Consider the following 22,241-nt stretch of genomic DNA (forward strand, 5'->3'; position numbering starts at 1 on the left):
TCCACTCTCCATTTTGTTCCACCCTCCTTGTTTTATATGTGTGGAAACTAAGGCTTAGAGAGAAAAGCAGACTTGGGTAGGGTCACTCAGATCCTCAAGGTATGAGCAAGGATTCCAATCCAGCTACGTTAGACTCAACCATGAAATATGCATCCAGATTCAAACCTCCCAAGAGCTTGCTCAGTCTGATGACTCAAAAAGACAAACTTCTCATTAAACTGAAAATGAAATTGCCTAAACTTCTTGTTCCACACCATATGGCTGAATCCCAGCTGACAGGAAGCTCATTTCTGCAACACACCAGGCTCATTTCACTGAGTAGGTTGATGCGAGATTTGTGGGGTGGTCATTTCCTAATCTTTCTAGCATTGATAGCAGCAGTGGTATTCATTATGATGCTTCCTTTCTACATTTTAACATAAAAAAGCAAATGTTCCTAATGATGGAGAGAGACAGATTTTGTCCTGAATTGTTCTCTAAGTAAAATATCACAAGCAGACACAATGACAACAACAACAAAAATATCCACCTGCCTTCAAGTGACCAAAAACTACAATAATCTTCCAGTACTTAGTCTATTGAACAGTGGGGGTGTGGGGGGAGGGAGAGAGTTCTTAAATGATACCATCTTGGAGTTTTTTACACAAAGATTAAGCTGAAGTATTTGGACATCTAAAATGATCCTGAATCTTTCCAAAGATTCGGATTTTAACGAAGCGAGGTGACTCATGAAGTGTGGATGAACTAACGGGAAGCGCTCATATCATTTGTACAGAATGATCTGAGCATGAGATACCATCATGTTTTCCAATAATTTCCATACTGGGCAGTTATTCTACAGCCGGTATAGCAAAGTATTCTGGAACAAAAGGAGAGCCTGAAGTTTTTGTGTTTGTTTCTCTCACTGCCCCCCAAAACCTAGAACTAAAATGGAAAGTGCCATTTCTACACATAATAGAGAAAGACATTAAGTGTTAAGGGTTGGCCAAGGTCTGAGAACATATTTGTGTGCATTTAGATGCACTGAGGCTGGAGTTCATGGGTAAGGATTTGAAAAGTCCTACCACTGGCCCTTGATCTTGGACAAGTTTCTTTACCTCTTCAAGCCTTCGTTTACTCATCTGAAAAATGGGACAAATTTGAGGAGGTAGCAAAGTATAGTGCTCTAAAGTGAAACACGCTGAATTCAAAATACCTGGCTGATACATCATGAACTCATTTAACCCTAGGGACCACTTGAGATGGTAGATGTTCTTAGCTCAACTGAACAGGAAAGAAAACTGGCTCAGTGAGGTCAGTACCTTGCCCAAAGTAACACAACTAATTGGTGACAGAGCAGGGATAAGTGACAGATTAGCTCCAGCACCAGGACTCCTAAACCATCATACTAGAGCATTTCAGCATACAGCCACAGAAGACTACTTTGTTGTGTGAGCAAATCCAAGGAGTCCATCAGCGGCACCATAGATATTCCTGCACATGTTTTCACAAATAAATTCTTGGGCCCTTCCACCAGAGCTTTTAATTCAGTGAATCATGGTTGGATCTGTGAACCTAAACTTTTCAGAAGTTCCCTAGGTGATTCTTCATTTACAACCAGGTTTAGGAATCTCTGAATCATGTATATAGGTCTTGACTGTTTCTACCAAGAGTGCCAGTCTGTGAGGATAGGATGTGCTCTGTTATACTTCTTGGCATGAATACACATCCCTACCTGAAGCTCAGTGTTGACAATCATGCCACAAAAACTCATGACTTGAGACATTTTCATGGGGCGGGGGGGAGGGGGACAGGTTCTGAGGTACGGGGTGGGGGAGTTCATCTACCTTGCTTAAGAGAATCCAGGTAATAGACCTAAATCTCTCCTCTAGGCACCATTTCACTTTTCCTCTAAAATGTATACATTGGCATCAAACCAATTAAATGATTAAGGTTTCCTTACCTAAAACTCTTAATCTCTCAGCTCCTACCACCACTTCATTGTTATCTGCAGAGAAGAGCAATTTTCCAGAAACTGTCTTTACTTCAAACTTTTTGCCATAAGCTTCTACAGCTTTTGGACCTAGAAGGGAGAGAGAGAGGGAGCAAGAGAGAGAGAGAGAGGTTAGTCTCATTGCATTCATTTACAAAGAGCTTTTCGTAGAACATATTCATCTGACTAGATTGTATTGGACTTTAATGTAAGTGGATTGGTTTTCAGAAGCCAACCGTGAAAATCAGTCTTGTGACTCTGGCCATGTCTTGTCCATTACTTTTAATCATATGCTCTTGGGCTATGATTTTAAAGACCATCATGTCCCTTCTTCACACTAATGCTTGAATGAGATTTCCCTTAGCTAGCCACCAAATTACTGTCAAATACTTATAGACTTTGGCTTGAATGTATCAAGGCACAGAAATCTCACCACCTCTTGAAGTAATCAGTGTATCTTTGGCCAGCTCTAACTGTTGGAAAGAGTGCCTTTAAATTCAACTTAAGTCTGCCTCACTCTGTATCCTTAGCCCAGTGGCTGCATGTGACACCAGACAAGTCTATTTCCTCAGTATATAGTTCATTTCCTGGCAGAAAAGGCTATCATATATTGCAATTAATTGCTAGAAAGTTATTGAATCTTTTATACTAGAATTTCATTCAATAAATTTTAGAGGGTTTATCATATGACAACAGATGCTATCCTTGAAGGGGGGCTATCATGGTGGCATCTTCTGATGGAGACAGATGTAAGTTTAAACACCAATGAATCAGAAAACTGCAGAGTTTTGCATACCATGGAAAAAACAAAACAAGTTAATATGTTAGAATTCCTTTTTAAAGCAACAACAACAACAACAACAGGAGACATTTCAGTTTCTCTGAACTATCTGAATAACTCAAGTTCAGGTGGCTCTCAAAAGCTGCTCTGCAGAAATGCATCAGAATAATCTGGGGGTGTAATCATCCTCACAGAACCTCACTCAGAGCAAAAGGAATTTATCTTTTGGGCTGGAAATTCATAAAGAAAAAAAGTTTTGAGGTTAGAGTCTAGAAATCTTCTATTTTTCCAAAACTGCTCAGGGGATTCTGATGGAGCATTTTTGTTTCTAGTTATTTTTCAAGACAGCGTCACTTAACTATAAAAAGTAGTAATGAAAGGGCCCTCAATGCCTTCCAGGCAAAGACCAATGGGAATACATGTGTAGGTGAGCAAGTTGGGTTTGTTATTCATTGCTGTGATGGAGAACACACACCATGGGCAACCACACAGGGCATCTCAGTAAGAAATACAGTATTTGGTTTTATGTTAGGTTATTTTGGGACTTGGTTTCAGGAAGCAAGGCTTTGCTCTGGATTAGGTGCTATTGGAAAGTGGGAGTGATTTTACAACTGGCATGTTACTACATCTTCCCTACAGGTAGGGAAGACCAGAGCAATGCTAAGACTATAAAGCCTAATGAAACAGCAGTCACTGATATTAACCAGGATTGAGGGATGTTCGGTCATTTTAGTGGTTTGGATAAATGTTTCCATTTTTGTCTGTATTCAGACATGATTAGAGTTGTCTTCGTTTTTTGTTTTGTATTCATCCTTCAGGACCAACCAAGTGGCCTCGTCTGGTGTTGATGTTTGGCAAAATTATTTATGTTCAAACAGGAGAGCACAGAGGCTTGGCTTATGGTGCCAGGCCTACTCCTGGACATCCAGGGCTGTTGTCCTCATTGGCAAGACCACCAGACTAAGAATCAGAAGAACTATGTCCCAACTTTCACATTCTCTAGAAATATGACTTTGGGAAAAGCCTTTAGTCTTTCTGAACCTCATTTTCTGCATCTGTAGAAGTGTACTATCACCATCTATCTATTCTGTTACCTTGTAGAAAGGTTAAAAGGATCAAATTATTCTATGTTTATAGAAAGAACTTTGTAGGCGGAAAAGTGGTATGAAATGTAGGGGACTGCTCTCGTGATTATCATCATTGTGATCACAACCCATCACAATTTTTCTAATGCAATGGTCCCAACACATTGAAAATAATTAATGACAATCACCTCTCAGTGCACTTGCCTCATTCACATAATCATGCCAATTTGGCAGCCCTCATCTCCTCCTCTGACAAAAGGAAGGGCATTGGAAAGGCTTCTGAATGAGTGGGAAATTGAAACAGACATAGCAGAGACTTTCCAAATGGCCTGGGACCTAGCCATGACTGCCTTCATGCTCTAGGTGAGAAGAACAAGTGGGAGCAGAGCTAAGGGCTCTCTCAAGGTCAACAGGTCAGCTACTGGAAGATCTGGGTCTGGAACTAAGCTCTCAGAATTGTTCCACAGAAGAACAGGGATGTGTATTTGTCTAGAGAGAGAAGAGGGTTGGAGTCAACACATGAGGAGCAGCTAGGAGGGGAGCTTTAGAGGATGGTGAGGGGAGTGGAAAGCTGGAGATAAGGACCAGAGTGCAGTCCTGAAAGAACAGAGATGGACAGTGACGGCTTTGGATTAGACGATTCTGGGAGGGCTCAGATGTGGTTGTCTTCCTGATAACACCAAAATTGTAAATGAAATCTATACTACTTGTTAATATACTGGGATTGTTAACCCTTTTCTTTAGGAGGGGGAGACTGGGGATCTGAGGTGAAGGAGTATTAATAAATGAATGAATGACCACCTCAGGATAGGCATGGGCTGAGTACTGTTTGCCACTCTGGATCTAGTCAATGGCATAATGGGGGTATGACTGGGGACCAAAAGAAGCTTGGCCTCTGCCTCCATGGACCTGGGCAGTATCATGAGATAAGGCCCTTGAGGAGTTGAGAACACCTGCCTGGGTAAAGCCAGTCTGCTCTGAACTTATAACTGTTTTGTGAGACATGCAAGAGAATGTCCTAAAGACACCGAAGCAATCAGAGAACTCAAAACACAATTAAGTTATCTTGCTTTGACATGCAAGAGAATGTCCTAAAGACACCGAAGCAATCAGAGAACTCAAAACACAATTAAGTTATCTTGCTTTCCAGGGCTCCTCAGAACACAAAAAGGAACCTACCAATGGCCAGAGCCATTTGCACATACAAAGCTCTGTAGTTGGAAGTTTTAGCCAAAACCCCACAGAGCAACTGCTGGCTCAGTGGTGCAGATGGCTTGTCCTTTTGTTGATTTTACCTGGGGCTGCCAAACGTCCTAGACAGGGCGGAAAGGAAGGAAAGGAAGGAAAGGAAGGAAAGGAAGGAAAGGAAGGAAAGGAAGGAAAGGAAGGAAAGGAAGGAAAGGAAGGAAAGGAAGGAAGGAAGGAAGGAAGGAAGGAAGGAAGGAAGGAAGAAAGAAAGAAAGAAAGAAAGAAAGAAAGAAAGAAAGGAAGGAAGGAAGGAAGAAAGAAAGATAGATAGATTCCGGAGGGAAAAGCAAATGGAACTGGAGACTGCTCAGGAGGTCCCCTGGTGAACACATTGTTCTCTGGGATGGAAAAAATCATTACTTGTAACCTGCAACTACTCTCCAGTTAAGTTCCCTCAGTGCATGGTGGTATGTGCGGAGTACTTCTTTAAATCCTTAATGCACCTCCTACACGGGGAGAACTGGAACCCATCAGGACACACCAGCAGGCCCCCAGTCATGCCAATGCCATGAATCTGAGAGCTGAAAGGGGGCCATCCTGCTTAATTTCTCTTCCCCAACCCCCTTGATCCTGAGACCCTTCCCCGCTCTGGTGAGATGCCATGAAAGGCTCATTACAACCCTCCTCCATGCAGGCCGGAAGGCTTTCTCTGTGGGCCACTACTGAGCAGGCCCTAAATCAGCTGCAGGGGGCGCCAGATGTGCTTTTGTGGCCTCACCTGGCAACTTAACTATCACTGAAAGTCCGGTTCTGTGGGAAAAATTTACCTGAACTGCTAACACTGGAATTTCTACTGGGCTTTTGAGACATTCTTGAGGTCAGCAGAAGTCTTGATCCTCAGGATTGCCTGTGTCAGCCTGGCTACTTGGACGAAAGTGGTCACTTGCTCTGGGGTAGCCATGCCACCAAGGAGAACAAGCTTTAGCAGACCCTGTCTCCCAGAACCGCTCTGTGCTTTCCACCACGTGCATAAATGCAAAAGGAGAAGCCCGAAGGAAAACCTGAGGGGGTGAGTGTGCATGCGTCTATGTACTTAGAATTATATTTTGAACCATCTATTATCCTCTCTAGTGATCATCTTGAAAGGCTCCTGTCAGCTGCCGTTAGAGTGGCTTTTTGCCCATCTCATTCCAATATGAGCTCTCTTGGGCCTCACTGTGAGAGCTCCGGAGAGGGGTCTCAGCTGCCGGGGGGCTAACTTAGGCAGGGGAGGCAGGAAGAGAGAAGACAAGGAAGGAGGGGGAGGAGAGAGAAAGGAAGAGGAAAAGGAGAGAAAGAGAGAGAGAGTGGAGAGATGGGGGAGGAGGAAAGACAGGAGCAGAGAGAAAGAAGGGGGGTGGGGAGGGAAGGGGAAGAAGGATGGAATGGGAGGGCGGGGGAGGAGAGGCAAGAGGAAGGGCTCAGGAATCTGGGGAGAGGAGGGAGAGGAGGAGGTTGGGACGGGCGGCGGGAGAGACACTGACTGAAGAATAGCCATTCCGGCACTTCCAGCTTTATCAAAACAAAATCTCTCAAGTAAACCAAACCTCCCATGGCAAATAAATGGCGAATGATCAACAGGCTAAATAAGTTCCTTTTGAACAGAGGAATCAGGGAACGGGAGGTTGGATTTATTTCCCTCCTGGAGGCAATTTTCACACATGCTGCTTAAATCACTGCTTACTGAAGCTGTTTATTTAATTATTTAGCGTGGTGACTGCAGGCCAGATGTTTCATAAGCAAGGCTGACAATCCAGCCGCACACTGGAACACCATGTTAACGGATTAGGCACTGTGCCGTGCGGTGGCTCCTTCCACCACTGGTAGACCGTCCAAGTCACCCACTGGCTGTGACTCTCCAGACATCGGATGCAGTGCTCCTGCAGGGCACAGAGACCCTTTCCCCGCCCCCCCTGCAAGCCTCAGGGCACAAAGCACCTGTTTCTCCGTGGTGTGTTTATCAGCAGGGGCGCCAGATGTTTCAGTCACAGTAACGGTTCCAGGGTATTTGGGCAACTGGCTTATCAAAATGTCCATCTGTATACTTCTCTCTCAGCCCTGAAGCCAAACAAATGGCATTTTCTCTCTGGAAGCGTAACAATGCTATTCAGATGCATACCGCTTTTCCCTTCATCTGTGAGGATGCCTAATGGCTCCTGTTTACTGTGGCTCATAACCTACACTGGGGGCAGGGGTCATACCACTCAACACATTCCCATGACTGTAAGGCCCAGGCTTATCATTATAATCATTACATGAATAACCAATCCTTGTTTAAATTTTAGGAATACGCAGCTTAAAAGCCCAGTGGGTGCTTTCCGCAACTGTTAGGAGCAGATCTGCTCGGATGAAAGGAACCACACAAACATAATCAAAGGAGGTACCTCTGCATTGTGCAGCTGAGTCAGGTTCAAAGTCAGCACACATCGCAAACATGGCATGGATTCAAATTACCTTTAAAAATCCCCTTTATGCCCCATAAAGTCTGTGTGCAGGGTTTTGTGTATATTGTGTTCTCTCTCTCTCAATTAATCCAACCCAGCCAGCTTGTCCTCCAGCATGGGAGCAGAGAGCTTTTCTGTTGTTGAGCACCAGATGAAGCAGCTGGCTTATGTTTAGGAGCCATGTTACATGAAAAATAGCTTATTGCCCCTCTAAATGAGTATTGTTGGATTTGCATAAGTTAAATGTGTTTATATGATGAGCCTTTACCCTTTAGTAGAATCATGGCACACATGCTACCTCCTTCTCCACCCTGTAAAACATGTTAGCGTGCATTTCTTTCTTTAGTTCACGTCGTATTTCATTCAGTCTTTGGCTCTATGTTTTCTGAGTGCTTAGGGTGGACCGGGCCCTGCCAAGTCCTTTAGTTTCTTACCTGTGATGAGCTGAGTTAGCACTTTAGTCTGGTCATTGAGAATGTTCACTGTAACATTTCTGGCTGATTTGAAGTATAGGGCATTACCCTGTAATAAGAAAATAAGAGAAACACATGAAAATGGCAAATTTTGAAACAAATAACTGTAACCACAACTCCCCAAGGGGCTGAACTGGCCTTCACCAAGTGCTAATTGATGTGTCTTTATGTGAAAACTCCAAATGTCTTCATGATCCCCACATACATGATAATTGGCATTCATCCAAAATGGATTTCCTCCGAAGAGACCCACAGAGACCAACACGCACTCAAAATAGATTTCCCTAACACACACACACACACACACACACACACACACACAGTTGAATCAGAGGCAACCCAGCGACAAAGAGTCCTTTAGATCTTACTACAGATGTAAGTTACCTTTGGTACATAGAGTGATCAGGAACGATTGGTAATCTCCTAATTTCACACTTTCTAGTTTGTAATTTTTCCAAAGGAACCATGGAGAGTCCTAACTGGAGAGCAGAAAGCATGTGGAAAATACCCAGGGTCAGCTCCTCTGGCCTCTTCCCTGGCTGTAAGAATCCACGTGCAATTTAGACCAAAATGTTCCCTGTGCCTTTATCCAATGTTTCCTTTGTCAAAAAGAGCACCCCAGTCCATTTCATATTGCAGCAGGCATTTCTGAGAATGACTCAGAGGTGGGGGGGCATACTTTTTCTGCAAAGGGTCTGATAGTAAATATTTTGGGTTTTGTGGGATGTATGATCTCTGCGGTAACTGCTCAACTTCTAACTGCTGTTTTGGTGCCAAACCATCACAGACTGTACACAGACAAATGGGTATGGCTGTATTCCAGTAAAACCTTATCCATGGACAGTGACGTTTGAATTTCAAATAGTTTTAAATTTAACATAATCTTACTGTATTCTAGAATGTTCTTCTTCCTTCTTTCCCCTAATCATTTAAAAATGGAAGAACTCTTCTGATTTCATTGGCCAAATGAGAACAGGTAGAGGGGCCAAATTTAGCCCATAGGCCACAGTTTGTCAATCCCTGACTTAGAAGTTCTCCCTGAATTGCTGCCAGAACGCCTCAGTATCTGGATAGCTGTTATCAGAAGAAAGGAATGTGAGTAGTCATTCTCTTCTTTCTAAACCTTTGTTACCACATGGCATTTATCTGCCTGAAAATTCTATAATACCACTATGCACTGAGTCCCAAGCCCAGAAAAACCATCGTCCTAACAGCGGTGCGGAAAGCAAAGATAAGTAAGACTCCTTTTTATTTTTATTTTTTAAAGATTTCATTTATTTATTTGACAGAGACATAGCAAGAGAGGGAACACAAGCAGGAGGAGTGGGAGAGGGAGAAGCAGGCTTCCCGCGGAGCAGGGAGCCCAATGTGGGGCTCGATCCCAGGACCCCGGGATCATGACCTGAGCCGAAGGCAGACGCTTAACGACTGAGCCACCCAGGCGTCCCTCCTTTTTATTTTTAAAGTCTTACGATCTAATGGGATCAACAGGATGGACACACAAATAATACTAGACAGAGAACCATCCTGGGTGATTAAGGAGCCTCCAACAAAGTATGTAGGGAACCTTCCTGAAGGGTAAGATTATTCATAGCTTGAGGCTATGGAGTGGGAAGCAAAGGAGATGTTTGTGAATGCTTCAGCTGAGCCTTAAAAAGAATATAGATAGGTTTCACCAAGATGAAATGAAAAAAGGAGGTCATGGAGGGAAGAAGGTTGTGGGATGAGCGTCTCTTGTCTTTTTCCTTCTAAAGCTGGCAGGACGTAGGAGGGGATTCGTGAGCTCAGCCGAACAGCCGCATGTGGCAGAGTGACTGGCTAGCTGGGACAGGGAGCCACCAGGATGGCATTCCTTCCATAAACTGAAGGCCTGGAGTCATGGTCTCCTCACCCAAGCCCCTGTGGGGGACTGCCGTGCATCAGGGGCTGCCCTGATGGGACAGAAGTCACCATCTCTCTCCCTGACACTAGGACAGTAGCTCTGGCCCAAGGTGAACTTCTAAAACGCATGACCTATACCCATGTCCTGCCCAGGCCCTGGAGAACCAGATCTCCTCGGGCCAGAGCTGTTGTCTGAGTGTCAGGGAAAGAGACGGTGTCTTCTGTCTCATCAGGGCAGCTGCTGATTCACTGGAATCCCCTGCAATGGCTTCAAGTTAAAATTCTGCCTGATGGTAAACTTTTTGCTTCATTTTTTAATTAGCTAAGAGAAGAAGAAATTTAATACTGTCACAGGCGTCTATCTTCTGTCCATTACGTAACAAATATTAGCCTAAAATAGTTTCTTTGACATTGCTTTTGGCACTGCTCAACAGTTCTACTTAAAACTGCAAATCAATTCAAGTAATGTAAGGATTCGGAACCTGGAACCCGGACAGGACGTTTTATGTTTCTAGAAGTTAATGTACTAATTCTTCTTATATTCAGCAAGCTGGCACTGCAGAGAGAAGGGCTACGTGGAGTGAGAGAATAGTATATACTCTGCTGCCACTGACCGGCGTGTGACCTTGAGGAAATCACTTAACTGCTCTGTGGGTCATTCTGTGCACTCTCCACCACCAACATGGATATGATCAGCGAGCTTGCGGCTGACACAACTGCTCACTATGTGTCGCGTGTGCAAGGGCTTGCAGGGACCTGCTGGCTGACCAGTTCTGCTGGCCAGAAAGGAGCCTGGCAGACCCACAGCTTCTGATGAAGATCAGAGCTCTGGACCAGGTCAAGTCAGTCTGAGGCCAGTCAGCCCTCGATTCTTCCGGCCACAGGGTGAGCCCAACCGGGAGATGGGGAAGGGAAGCAAGCACAATTCTTCCCACACTGGGAGTGGAGGACAGTCCACATGGGTACTCTCCCCCAAATAACTAAAGCTTGCAGCAGAATCCCTTTCACATCTGTTTCTCTAAAGCAGAACAAAATCAAACCTTTTCTGGATCACTCAAGACCACTGACATGAACATTATTTGTTCTATGATGCCCTCCAGGGGCTATCAGAGGCATGCGGCTGCTTGAACACGAAATGGCTCCATCAGGCTGACATTTTAAAATTAGCGTGTCTTATTTTTTTTTAAAGTATTATTTATTCTTATATCAAAACAAGTATTAAATGTTAAGTATTTATAAAGCTTCTAATCAAAGAGCAACGGCTCATATGTCTTACCACTGCAAGAGCTTTCAACTTGCCAGGATGTTCCTCCACATGTTTTTCTCTCTGAGGCCCTGAATATGCTTCCACACTATCTCTTGATTTATCAACTTTAGAGGTTATCCACTGAATTTCTGCAATGGTATGGACTTGTCCTTACAACTTTGGTAAAACCAATATTCAGAATCTACATTACTATGATTAGGTGTGTACTGTCCACAGCTGTGCCAAGTAGTTTTCTTTAACTACATGTCCTTTGCTTTCTTGTACATTTTTTTTCTTTCCCTGGGGCCTGTAAATGCTTCATTTAAAAAAAAAGCTTTATTTTCTAAATTTTCTCTTTTTCTCTCCTCCTGTTTAATCCTTTTTCTTTAATTTCTATTTTGGTGGTCATACTTTAAGTTCCAATTTTTCTGTTATTTTTAAAAATTTTGTACTATCATACCCTTAGTTTTCAAGAGCATTTTCTTATTTTTTTGACCCTTCATTTTTATGCCATTCCTTCCTTGTTTGATGGATGTGCTCTTTTGTCTTCCATGAGAGTAAAAAACGCTGGCTGGAAGCTCTGTGTTTCTAGACGGGTGAACCTTGCCATAGGGCACAGTAGTGGGGGTTTGGCTAACTCAGTGGAGAGTGTCCAGATGTCAGTAGCAGTGGGCAGTCTAGTGCCCGTGGGCTAATCTCATCAAAAAAGAAATCTCTAACTCCTGCTAGGAAAGGGGTGGGTGTAACTTTTGATATAGGAGTTCTGAGTGTCAGAGGGGAAGGGGGCTGGGCATTTTGCTGTTCAGGGACAGACTTTTAGTTAAACCCATTTTCATGCTTCATTCCTGACCTCATCTATGCCTAATGTCCAGAGCTCAGAGGTCCTCTGGTCAAACATTTTCTTTTCTTTTTTTAAAGATTTTATTTATTGATTTGAGAGAGCGACTGAGAGAGAGCACGAGCAGCAGGGAGAGGCAGAGGGAGAGGGAGAAGGAGACTCCCCACTGAGCAGGGAGCCCGATGGGGGACTCGATCCCAGCACTCTGGGATCATGACCTGAGCTGAAGGCAGATGCTTAAGCGACTGAGGTGCCCTGTCAAATTTCTAGAAAACAATCCTCCTATCTTCTGTGAGCTTGGGAGGAGGTACTTATTATCTAACTGGGTCAACTGGGGATGGGAGCTGGGGAGAGATGGAGAGTCAAAGTGAAGGGTCTTTGTGCAGAGTTTTGACCAGTCCAGGTCCCTGTTGACTTCTGCGGGCCCCAGACACTGTACTTAAAAATGCCTCATGGATAAGTGGCCCTGTCTCACTCACTTCCTGGAATGGGTTTCAATCCTAGAGGCATGTCTAGCTCTCATCTACCTGCTTTCTCCATCATTCTCTCTCAACTGTTTTCTCTCCCTTTCTCTGTGACCATGTATGTTTACTCCTTTTCACTTCTGTTCTCCATTCACTGTCTTTTTTCAGTGGGGTTTTTGAATCTTTTTTTTTTTTTTTTGAGAGCAAGAAAGCAAGAGAGAGACAGAGAGAGCGAGCAAGCATGCAAGTCAGGGGAGGAGGAAAGGAGAGCAAGGGAGAGAGAGAATCTTAAGCAGGATCCATGCCCATTGCAGAGCACAACTCAGGGGTGGATCTCACAACCCTGAGATCATGACCTGAGCCAAAATCAAGAGTCAGACGCTTAACTAACGGCACCATCCAGGCACCCCCATCAGTGGGGTTTTTGAATGAAGCTGTCAGTCTGTCTACCTCTAGAGCCACCTCATACTACTGCCTTCTTCAGAGGAAAGCAGGTTAAAATTGTGTGTAAATCAAGGACAGGCAGTCTCTGCTCAGGACTCAAGAGCTTTCTTAAGCATTTTACACACACTACATGAGTGCCTAGAACATACACACTGTCTCAGGCCCTGAAGAATGCGGAAGATACGACCTTTATCTTTGAGAAGCTCCTTGCCCAGGGGGAGACTGAATTGATGCAATATAACCATGAAAACAATGTGATATCCCTTCAGTGGACATCTATCCTTTCCTGTATGAAAGGCAGGGATTTGAATATTTGCCTTTGATGGCAGCTCTAGCACCCCAGTCTTTTCTGAAGGCATATGGTTTCTAGAAGTTACTTCTTTTGATAATCTTACATGGTAGTAGATTTTGCTGAGGAGCTAACAGTCTGATCTGGGCATTTAGATAAACGGAAAAAACCATAACACAGCACATCAGCACCTTCCACAGTCAGGGAAGGCTTTCAACGATCAGCGCGAAGTTCAGAGAAGGAAGGGATCAGTGTGGCTAGAGTTCTGAGAGGTCTTCCAGAGTATGGTTCACTGGCTTTTGCCCTTTCAGGGTGGTTTGCAACAGCTAGATTCCACCTGGTGTTAGCTTCACTAACAAGGGAGGCTGGCCCTTGTGCAGCCAGGGTTCAGGGTGTGAGCTCTGGAGTCAGACAGATTTGAGGGGGAATCACAGCTCTGCTTTCTTACTGTGTGCCCTTGGGTAAGTCATTTCTTTTCTTTGAGCCCCAGTTTCTATACTTATGAAATGAAGTCAAAGGCTACATACTAGTGTTGATAGGAGGATTAAGAAAGACAATATGTATCAAGTGCCTAGCATAGTGGCTACCAAAATACCTCCATCAACTATAAGAAAAAAACAAACAAAACCTACATAAGGAGGGCCCCTTGGAAAATGCTGATTCTAGAGCTGAGGCATGAAATATAAAAGATGACCGGGAACATCTTGAGTGCCAGAAAGAAAGGAAGTGCTCAAAAACCAAATAAAAACAGCAAACAGAAAAACACCTCATAATTAACAGAGCAGGACAAAGGGACACAGGAGACAACTGAAAGAGTGTGTAATAGCCAAAGCTGGAATAATTTCTTTTTTTTTAATATTTTATTTATTTATTTGACAGAGAGATAGCGAGCACAAGTAGGCAGAGCGGCAGGCAGAGGGAGAGGGAGAAGCAGACTCCCTGCAGAGCAGGGAGCCCGATGCAGGGCTCGATCCCAGGACCCTGAGATCATGACCTGAGCCGAAGGCAGCCGCTTAACCGAATGAGCCACCCAGGCACCCCACAAAGCTGGAATAATTTCAAGAAAATATAGAATGTAGTATTGAATTATAACCCAAAGGATAAAATAAATGTCCATTAGTCCAGACTGATATAAATAAGTTATTGAATAAACAAATGGGAGCGAATAAACACATTTCTCGTGTACAAGAATTCCAAAAAATTTTCATAGTTAACACCCTACTCCTTAAAGGTGGTTGCACCTAGTGACTTCCTTTCTTCCAGACCTTTGGGAAGAAACTTTAGGAAGCCAGCCTTCTCTGAGTAGGCAGGAAGCTTACTCCATTATGGACATGTGACCTCGCTCTGGGGTTGATAACATTAATGGGAGATTCTCCCTTAAATCCATTTCCCTGGGATTTTATCTTTAGGAATACTAAAATAAACAATGGTGGGCGGGTCTTTCACAGACAATCCTCCTTCCAAGGCTCTCTATACAGTATCATCCTTCCCTGGTCAGCTTACACAAAACACTGTCATCAGAAGACCACACCTCTTTGCAGTAGGTATCACAATATACTGGCTCCAGCAATCAATGTTCATTAAGTAATAATACTCTTGATATGACTAGAAAAAAAACAAACTGACACCAACTTAGATTTGTCATCAAAATCATCTCTGAAGGGTAGTCTGTAAGTTTATCTTTAGCAAGCTTCCAATGTCTCTATTAATCTGAACAGGATGCTTTAGTTGTCTCTGAATTGACCCTTTCAAGAGCATGACAAGTATTTAAAAACAATAACAGAGTATGGTTAATTTTTATTTTACTTAAGAATGTCTTTTCATAATGATGCTTGGGTAGATTTCTATTGTTTTGAAGAGTTTTCCAGTCCTGAATAATGAAGCCACACTTGGAAGCACTTACTCAAAATAACCTGGGAACTGGTCCAGCTTTGGCACTGTAGTGTGCCTGTTCAGTCACTCTCTGCGCTGTGCCCAAATTTGGGTGCATTTAGGCCTCTCTCAATATTTAACTAAGTTGAGCTGCTCTGTTCAGTGATTCCTTTGAGGTGTCATGTTAGCATGTCAATGCTGGAGGGGGACTGCCAGATTTTCTAGTGCCTGGCACATTCCTGGCACCCACTAGGTTTGCAGTAAATATTTGTTGAATAACTGAATGCTCAGATTAAATTAAGAGTCAACAGAGAATGAGAGTTGTCAACAAAAGAAGTAATTAAATGGAGGCTGACGCCAACTGTCAAAGAGAGTTTTCAGAAGGCAAGTCACTAAACATGGTTGATGTGATAGTCCAAATATAGAAAACCTAGTGTGGTGGGAGGAAGCAGGATAGATATATAATCAACGAGTATCTGTGTACCACCTAATGCAGTGCAAGGAACTGCAGGTGATACAAATGAGAGTTGAGATGTTGAGGCTCCAGATGACAGAGAGAAGCAGGAACACAAGTAATTACCCCAAATTCTTGCTGACATAAAGGTTAAGGTATGCTGGAATCTTCCCTATGCTCGCAGCATCCATGTAGCATGTGGTATGGGATATGTCCTCTTTCAAGTGACCCTCCTCAACTCATTCTATTAACATTTTAAAGGTATCTTCTAGGCATAGAGCACTGTGCCAAGTACTGAGGAGGTAGCCTCTGGTCTCCCGGAGCTTACACACCACCTAGTAGGGGAGAGGGACACCAAGTTCAGAGTTCCACAAATGATTATCTACTTGCAGCTGCAAGGAATGCAATGAACACAAAGTAGAAGGTGAAAGGAGAGTGCAGTCAGGGAAGGCCTTTCTAAGGGAAAGACATTTTGGCTGAGATCACAGGGATGAGTAGAAATTAGGTGAATCAAGAAGAGAAAATGTTTTAGGCAGAACAACAGACAAGTATACCAGCCCTGAGGCAGGAAGGAAGTTGGTATATAAAAGGGATAGCGAGAAAGGCCAATGTGATTGGAGACTGATAAGCAAGGGATGGAGGGAAACAGGTCCCCCAGTTCTGCTATCAGCTGTGTTCCCTTTGCCCACGCTGTCCTCTGATGAATGGGGGTATTTAACTTTGATGTAAGAAAATGATTTGTTTCTCCTTAAGGATAGTTTCTTGGGATTTTGTAAAGAAATCCTTGCCTGACTCACTTCGTTCTTTATATTCTCTTCCAAAAAACACTTGAGTTTTACTTCTCTTACTACGTCTTTACCGTCCCTGGAATCCACTTTGGTACATAGGTGGGAATCCATAGGAAAGCCTTTTTCCTCAACACTATCTACCAAGAGAATGCTCTTTTCTCCACTGATATGTGGTGCCACCTTCATCATATATCAATTCCCAAATATACATGAATCTTAGAGCCTTCTGGTCTGTTCTACTGTCTGCCTGCTTTGCACCAATAAGTACTGTCCCCTACCCGCCCCCTGCCCCCCGGCCCCGTGGTTTGTGATATGCCTAAATAGCTGATAGATCCGTCCACCCTCTTTGCTCTTATGGGCCATTTAATTGATACTTGCTGTATTTGGAAAGACAACACTTAGCACTCAAGTAATAGTCCAAAAGCATTATGAGATCAGAGACAGACTATGCAGGTGACAGTTGTCAATGTCCAGGGCACTCTCCTATATATTATCTTGGGTGACAATTTCATCTTCACAGTATATAAAATAATACCAGCTTCAGTGACTGCCTGAACCTTCCTTCTGATTTTTCCTAGTGTTCTGTAGAAAACTCTTCCATAGTATGTGAGTAGCCACTCTTACAAATAAAAATCTGCCCCCAAAAAGTCTTTTTGGGCAAAGAAGCCTAGGAAATTGAACATACCTTCCCCCTCCTTCTAGCTGCATGGCACATGGTCAGCTCTGAGAAGTTCTATCTCAACATAATTTGGTTAGCTTTGTGTACCAACAATTCTGAGATTTACTTAATCATAGAATTTTTTTTTTTTCTTCTTGGGTGCCTGGGTGGCTCAGTTGGTTGAGCGACTGCCTTCGGCTCAGGTCATGATCCTGGAGTCCCGGGATCGAGTCCCACATCGGGCTCCCTGCTCAGCGGGGAGTCTGCTTCTCCCTCTGACCCTCTTCCCTCTCGTGCTCTCTATCTCTCATTCTCTCTTTCTCTGAAATAAATAAATAAAATCTTTAAAAAAAAAGAATTTTTTTTTTCTTCTTAAACCACATGTGAACAGAAAACACTACAGGACCTATTTTTGGACATGCTACCTTATTGACTGCTTTATTTTTCAATTTTTTAAAAGATTTTATTTATTTATCAGTGAGAGAGGGGTGGGGGGGGAAGGACAAGTAGACTCCCCGCTGAGCACAGAGCCTGACGTGGGGCTCGATCCCAGGACCCTGAGCTCATGACCTGAGCCAAAATCAAGAGTTGGTTGCTTAACCAAATGAGCCACCCAGGCACCCCTTGACTGCTTTAAATACATATGCTCTGACTTAGATATCTCTGGCTTTTATCTCTTTAAAACCATGAAAGGGCTTGGCAGAGAACCTGACACATGATGGGCTCTCAATAAGACCTGCCGGATTGGCTCTTGTCTATAACGCTAGTGAGCTAGTGAGTCTATAAAATTGCCATTTTATAGATGAGAAGACTGAGGATAAGTGTGGGGGCCATGAGTTGCCTGGGCCCACATGCTGGTAAGTTGCAGAGAGATTGGACGCAGGACTCAGGATTCCAGACCTGAGCACTTCTCTCCTGTTCTACCACCCTAGAGTGCATAGTCTGAGCTGTAAGGGACTTAAGTTGTGATGGAAGGAAAACTTCGGTACTAGTTGGCACAGTTAGAGAAATCTTCACAGAGGAGATGCAGGACACAAAGAGAGATTGCAGCTCAAGGGGGCAGCTCAGGCTTTCCCCCATGAGGGCAAGCTAATTCTAATATGACAGCATTAAAACTCAACAGCAACCCGAAAGCCGAAAGGCTTTCCTATACTACGTTACACAAAGGAATAGAGACAAAAATTGTTCCACATTGTCCTTTCCTGCAGAAAGTCTGTAGGCCACAGTTGTCTGGCTTTTGTCCACAATTGCAAACAGGGCTCTTCCACCCGTGGTGAACTTGCAGGGGCCCGAGAACACCCCCAGATCTGGGAGCACAAGCCCGGGCTCTGTGGCTGGCCCTCACACATTCCTCAGCTTCGTCCGCACATGTTTCCCTCCCTCCATCAGTGAGGGCCTTTTGCGTTGGACCTTGACCTTTCACAGAATGGCACGTGGCATTCTAGGGAGTTGAAAAGCATCTTTCAGGAAGAGTCTGAGTGAAGATGACGGGAGCCTTTCAGAGAAAAATCAGTGTAAGCAGAGGCTGGGATTGCTAACCCAGAGAGAAAGACAGTCACTGCACCAAACTGGCTTATGTTGTGGGAGCACTGCAGTGTGCTCTGAGATATATGCTCAGCCTAATGCGGACTGACTTGGTGGAGGCTTCACCTCAAAAAATCTGAGTGACACAGCCCAAACTTCTAACCTTGGGGTGACTGTAACCTTTCTTTGTGATGTGCTATCATGGTTATGTTGGGCTTTGGATGCACACGGTCCCCAGTTGAGACCCCATTTTTCCCATTTTTGAGCTAGTATCCCTAGACCACACAGCCTCAACCTCCCAACTTGGAAAATGGGAATAATAATGTGCAAAATAGGGGTTACAACAGTATCTCCCTCACAGAGCTGAAAAGATGAACTACAATAGCACATGTAAGGAATTTAGCATCACGTTTGTATCTTTCAACATGTATTTTTTGAAAGGGTGTCAAATCATTGATGTCGATGATTGATAAGCTCTGTCGGCCCTAAGAAAATGGCAGAGCTATCAGGATGTGAAATGTTTCTGCCGCATCCGTGATGGTGAAAAGCCTGATTTGGGGCAGGTGAGCTAGGCAGGGAGCTTGGCTCTTCCACATGCTGGCGGCGTGAAGCAGGTGGGTAACTTGGTCAGGTAAAGTGCAGGGAGAAGCGCGCCCACCTCAGGTTGCTGTGAGTAGTAAGATAATATACGTAAGACGTACAGCATATGTTATGGTAACGTGCAGTGATGGTACCCGATGATACCAGAAGAGGAGAAGAATAAGAATAAGAGGAGTGTCCTGCATAGCATTTTGTGTCTAGGCAGGGTCGATGGCTGTCAGGTGTGATGAAGGAGGTGTTGAAAGGCACCAGGACTACAGAAGGTGTCTACAGATCCAACGGGAGAGGCTGTTCCTTACATGGAAGCATTTCTCACTAGGGGCCATGGAGTGGCTGGCTCGTGGAGAATGGAGACAGGCTAGGTACCTGTTGATTTAATGTGAGGACAGAAAACACTAATTCTTGTGGAGTCCTAGACCAAGTTTGCCTGTGTGGGGAATTCATGAAGTGTAGGCAGACAATAAAAGGGAGAACTCAAACAAAATATTTCATACGTGAGGCAGAGTATCAGTACTTTGTATCCACGTTAATTATCAGAGTCATAGAAGGGTGAAGCAGTAATAATCCCCAGGTCACCCAGAACCTGACCTAGGACCCAGGCTCGTAATTCAAATGTAGTCCTGGGACCTTCATGCCATGACCCCCGAGTCCTTACAGCTCTTAAGTAGCAGAAAATGTGATTTCAATTTTCTTGCTCAAAAAATAAAAAAATGAGCATGTATTATTTTCATAACCATAAAAATTATGAATATACAATATGCTCATAATGATGAATATCATGAATATAAAACAAAATAAATTAATAAAAGAACATGACATTATTAAATAAAAATGTATTGAAAAATATAGGCAATATGTGAGTTTCTAAATTATTTTTGTGTGCTTTTAATTTCCTTCTTGGCATGTCAGACATTTCTAATTTCTTGGGCAGGTCAAAGGGAGAGAAGTGATTTTGTTGTCACTAATCCTCTGAAAAGAAAGCTCAGTTCTTGTAGAAAAATCAAATGCATTCTCTACTGCCTTCATTTAACTAAGTAATGTCTGCATTATATTAATTAGATTGCAAAGAGGAGATATTAAAGTTGGAAACCAGCTGAAGTAAACTTTGATTAAATTGGTGTAAGTCTATACTAGCTCACAAATATATCTCCTTCTCCATTCTACAGAAAAGTAATAGTGTCATGTAGTCAGGTATATTGGGTGCTTAACTCAGTTGTCTGCTGAAAAAAACATGGCTAGAATTGACATGAGGTTGTAATCAGAATGGAGACATTGAGTCATGCTTTGATGTGCTTGTGCTCCATTACTGTAGAACAATGTTAGTGTAACAACAACAGCAGTAACAACAATAGCAAATGGAACACCGGTAAGTCATAGTTGGCTTAAAAAGTCAGGTAACCCTTCACCATCACTAGATGGCAACCACCATCATCATCATCATCATCACCATCATGATCATCCGCAAATAACAAGTGTTGACAAAGATGTGGAGAACTGGAACTCTCAGACATTGCTGGTGGGAATGTAAAATGATGCAGCCTCTACAGAAAAAGAGTTTGTCAGTTCCTCTATAAGTTATACATATAATTACTGAATTACTCAGCAAGTCCACTCCTAGGTATACACTCAAAAGAAATGAAAACAGGTGTTCAAACAAAAACTTGTACACTAATATTCATAGTAGCACTATTCATGATAACCAAAGGGTAAAAACAACCCAAATGCCCACCAACAGATGAATGAATCAACAAAATGTTGTCTATCCATACAATGAAATACCATTCTGACATTATAAGGAATAAAGTGTGGATACATGCTACAAGCTGAATGAACCTTGGACACATAATGCTAACTGAAAGAAACCAGACACAGAAGGCCACATACTACATGATTCCATTTATACTAAATGTCCAGAATAGGTAAATCCATAGAGACAGAAAGCAGATTAGTGGTTTTCAGGGGCTGGGGAGAGACAGTACTGGGGAATGACTCCTAAGGGATATGGGGTTTCTGTTTAGGGTGATAAAAAAGTCGTGGACAACTGATGGTTGTATGACATCAGACAGTGCTGATGGCTGTATGACATCATGAATGCACTTAATGCTGCTAAGTTTTACTTTTTTTTTTTTTTTTTTTTTAAGATTTAATACACCCTGAGATCAAGAGTTGCATGTTCTTCCAACGGAGCCAGTTAGGCACCCTTGAATTATACACTTTAAATTGATTAAAATGTAAGTTTTATGTTGTATTATGTGTATTTTACCACAATAATGTGGATAATCATCTTCATGGACCAGAAAGAGAGGCACTAAATGGAAAACAGGATAGAGCCACAGGCCTGCAGGCACAGAGGGCTAGAAGCAGGCTGGGGTGATTGTCTGCTTAGCTCAAGAAAGTCAAAGGACCCTCAAGAGTTTTCTGTGATGTAAGAGAGCACAGCCAAACTCCTGCTGGGAGGTCTGTGTTTGTGGCTGGGAAGAGGGACCGCAGGAGAGGAGGAGTATGTGCTAGGAAGACCAGTGGGTAGTAAAGTGAACTGATGTCTGTATCATACTTAAGAGGGAAGATGTAATTACCTAATAAGTATACATGTTAAAAAAGAAAGTGGTAAAAAAATTGAAAGTGGTCATTAAATTAATTGCAATACAATCTGTGGTCCTGAGACCTGAAGAGAGAAGAAATAGAAAAAAAATTAATCCACCCGAAAGATAAAAGTTAAAAAAAATAAAATAAAAAATAAAGAGAATAGAGAAGATACACAAACCACCAAGATGGTAGCAATTAAAACAAATCCATAATATGTACATAAAAAAATCAAAGAAAATGTTATTTATAAAAAATATTTGGAAAGGTTGAAAATAAAAATATGGCCAAAAGATATTCCACACAAATATTTAACTAAAAGAAAACTGGTGTATAAATATTAATTCAGACAAAGTAGTATATAAAGCAAAAACCATTAATGCATAAGTAGGAACTACATGTAAAATTACAAATCTAAAAAGAAGCTATACAAGATATACAAATCATGACCAGACATGTAACTATACATGGTACATGTCATTATGTACCAAACATGTAACTGTTTAACAGGTAGCTTAAAAACATTAATTAAAACTTGTCAGAAGCATGAGGTAAATTTGGCAAAATCTAGTATGAGATTTTAACAAAAATCTATTAGAAAATTATAGACTCTGTCGA

General features: G+C 42.8%; 1 protein-coding gene across 1 annotated transcript in view; it reads right to left on the reverse strand.

Annotated features, from left to right (window-relative positions):
- Positions 1-22,241, reverse strand: part of SGCD (sarcoglycan delta) — a 360,172-nt gene that overhangs the window by 136,136 nt on the left and 201,795 nt on the right. Inside the window, exons 3-4 of the mRNA XM_028106674.2 lie at positions 7,944-8,031; positions 1,943-2,062 (exon numbers count right to left, since the gene is read on the reverse strand). Coding sequence (XP_027962475.1) covers positions 1,943-2,062; positions 7,944-8,031 — 208 coding nt within the window. The remainder of the gene's footprint in view (positions 1-1,942; positions 2,063-7,943; positions 8,032-22,241) is intronic.

This window comes from Eumetopias jubatus, unplaced genomic scaffold, assembly GCF_037043125.1.
Source record: "Eumetopias jubatus isolate StellerSeaLion01/CBP00866 unplaced genomic scaffold, mEumJub1_p1.0 scaffold_5, whole genome shotgun sequence".
Classification (NCBI taxonomy): domain Eukaryota; kingdom Metazoa; phylum Chordata; class Mammalia; order Carnivora; family Otariidae; genus Eumetopias; species Eumetopias jubatus.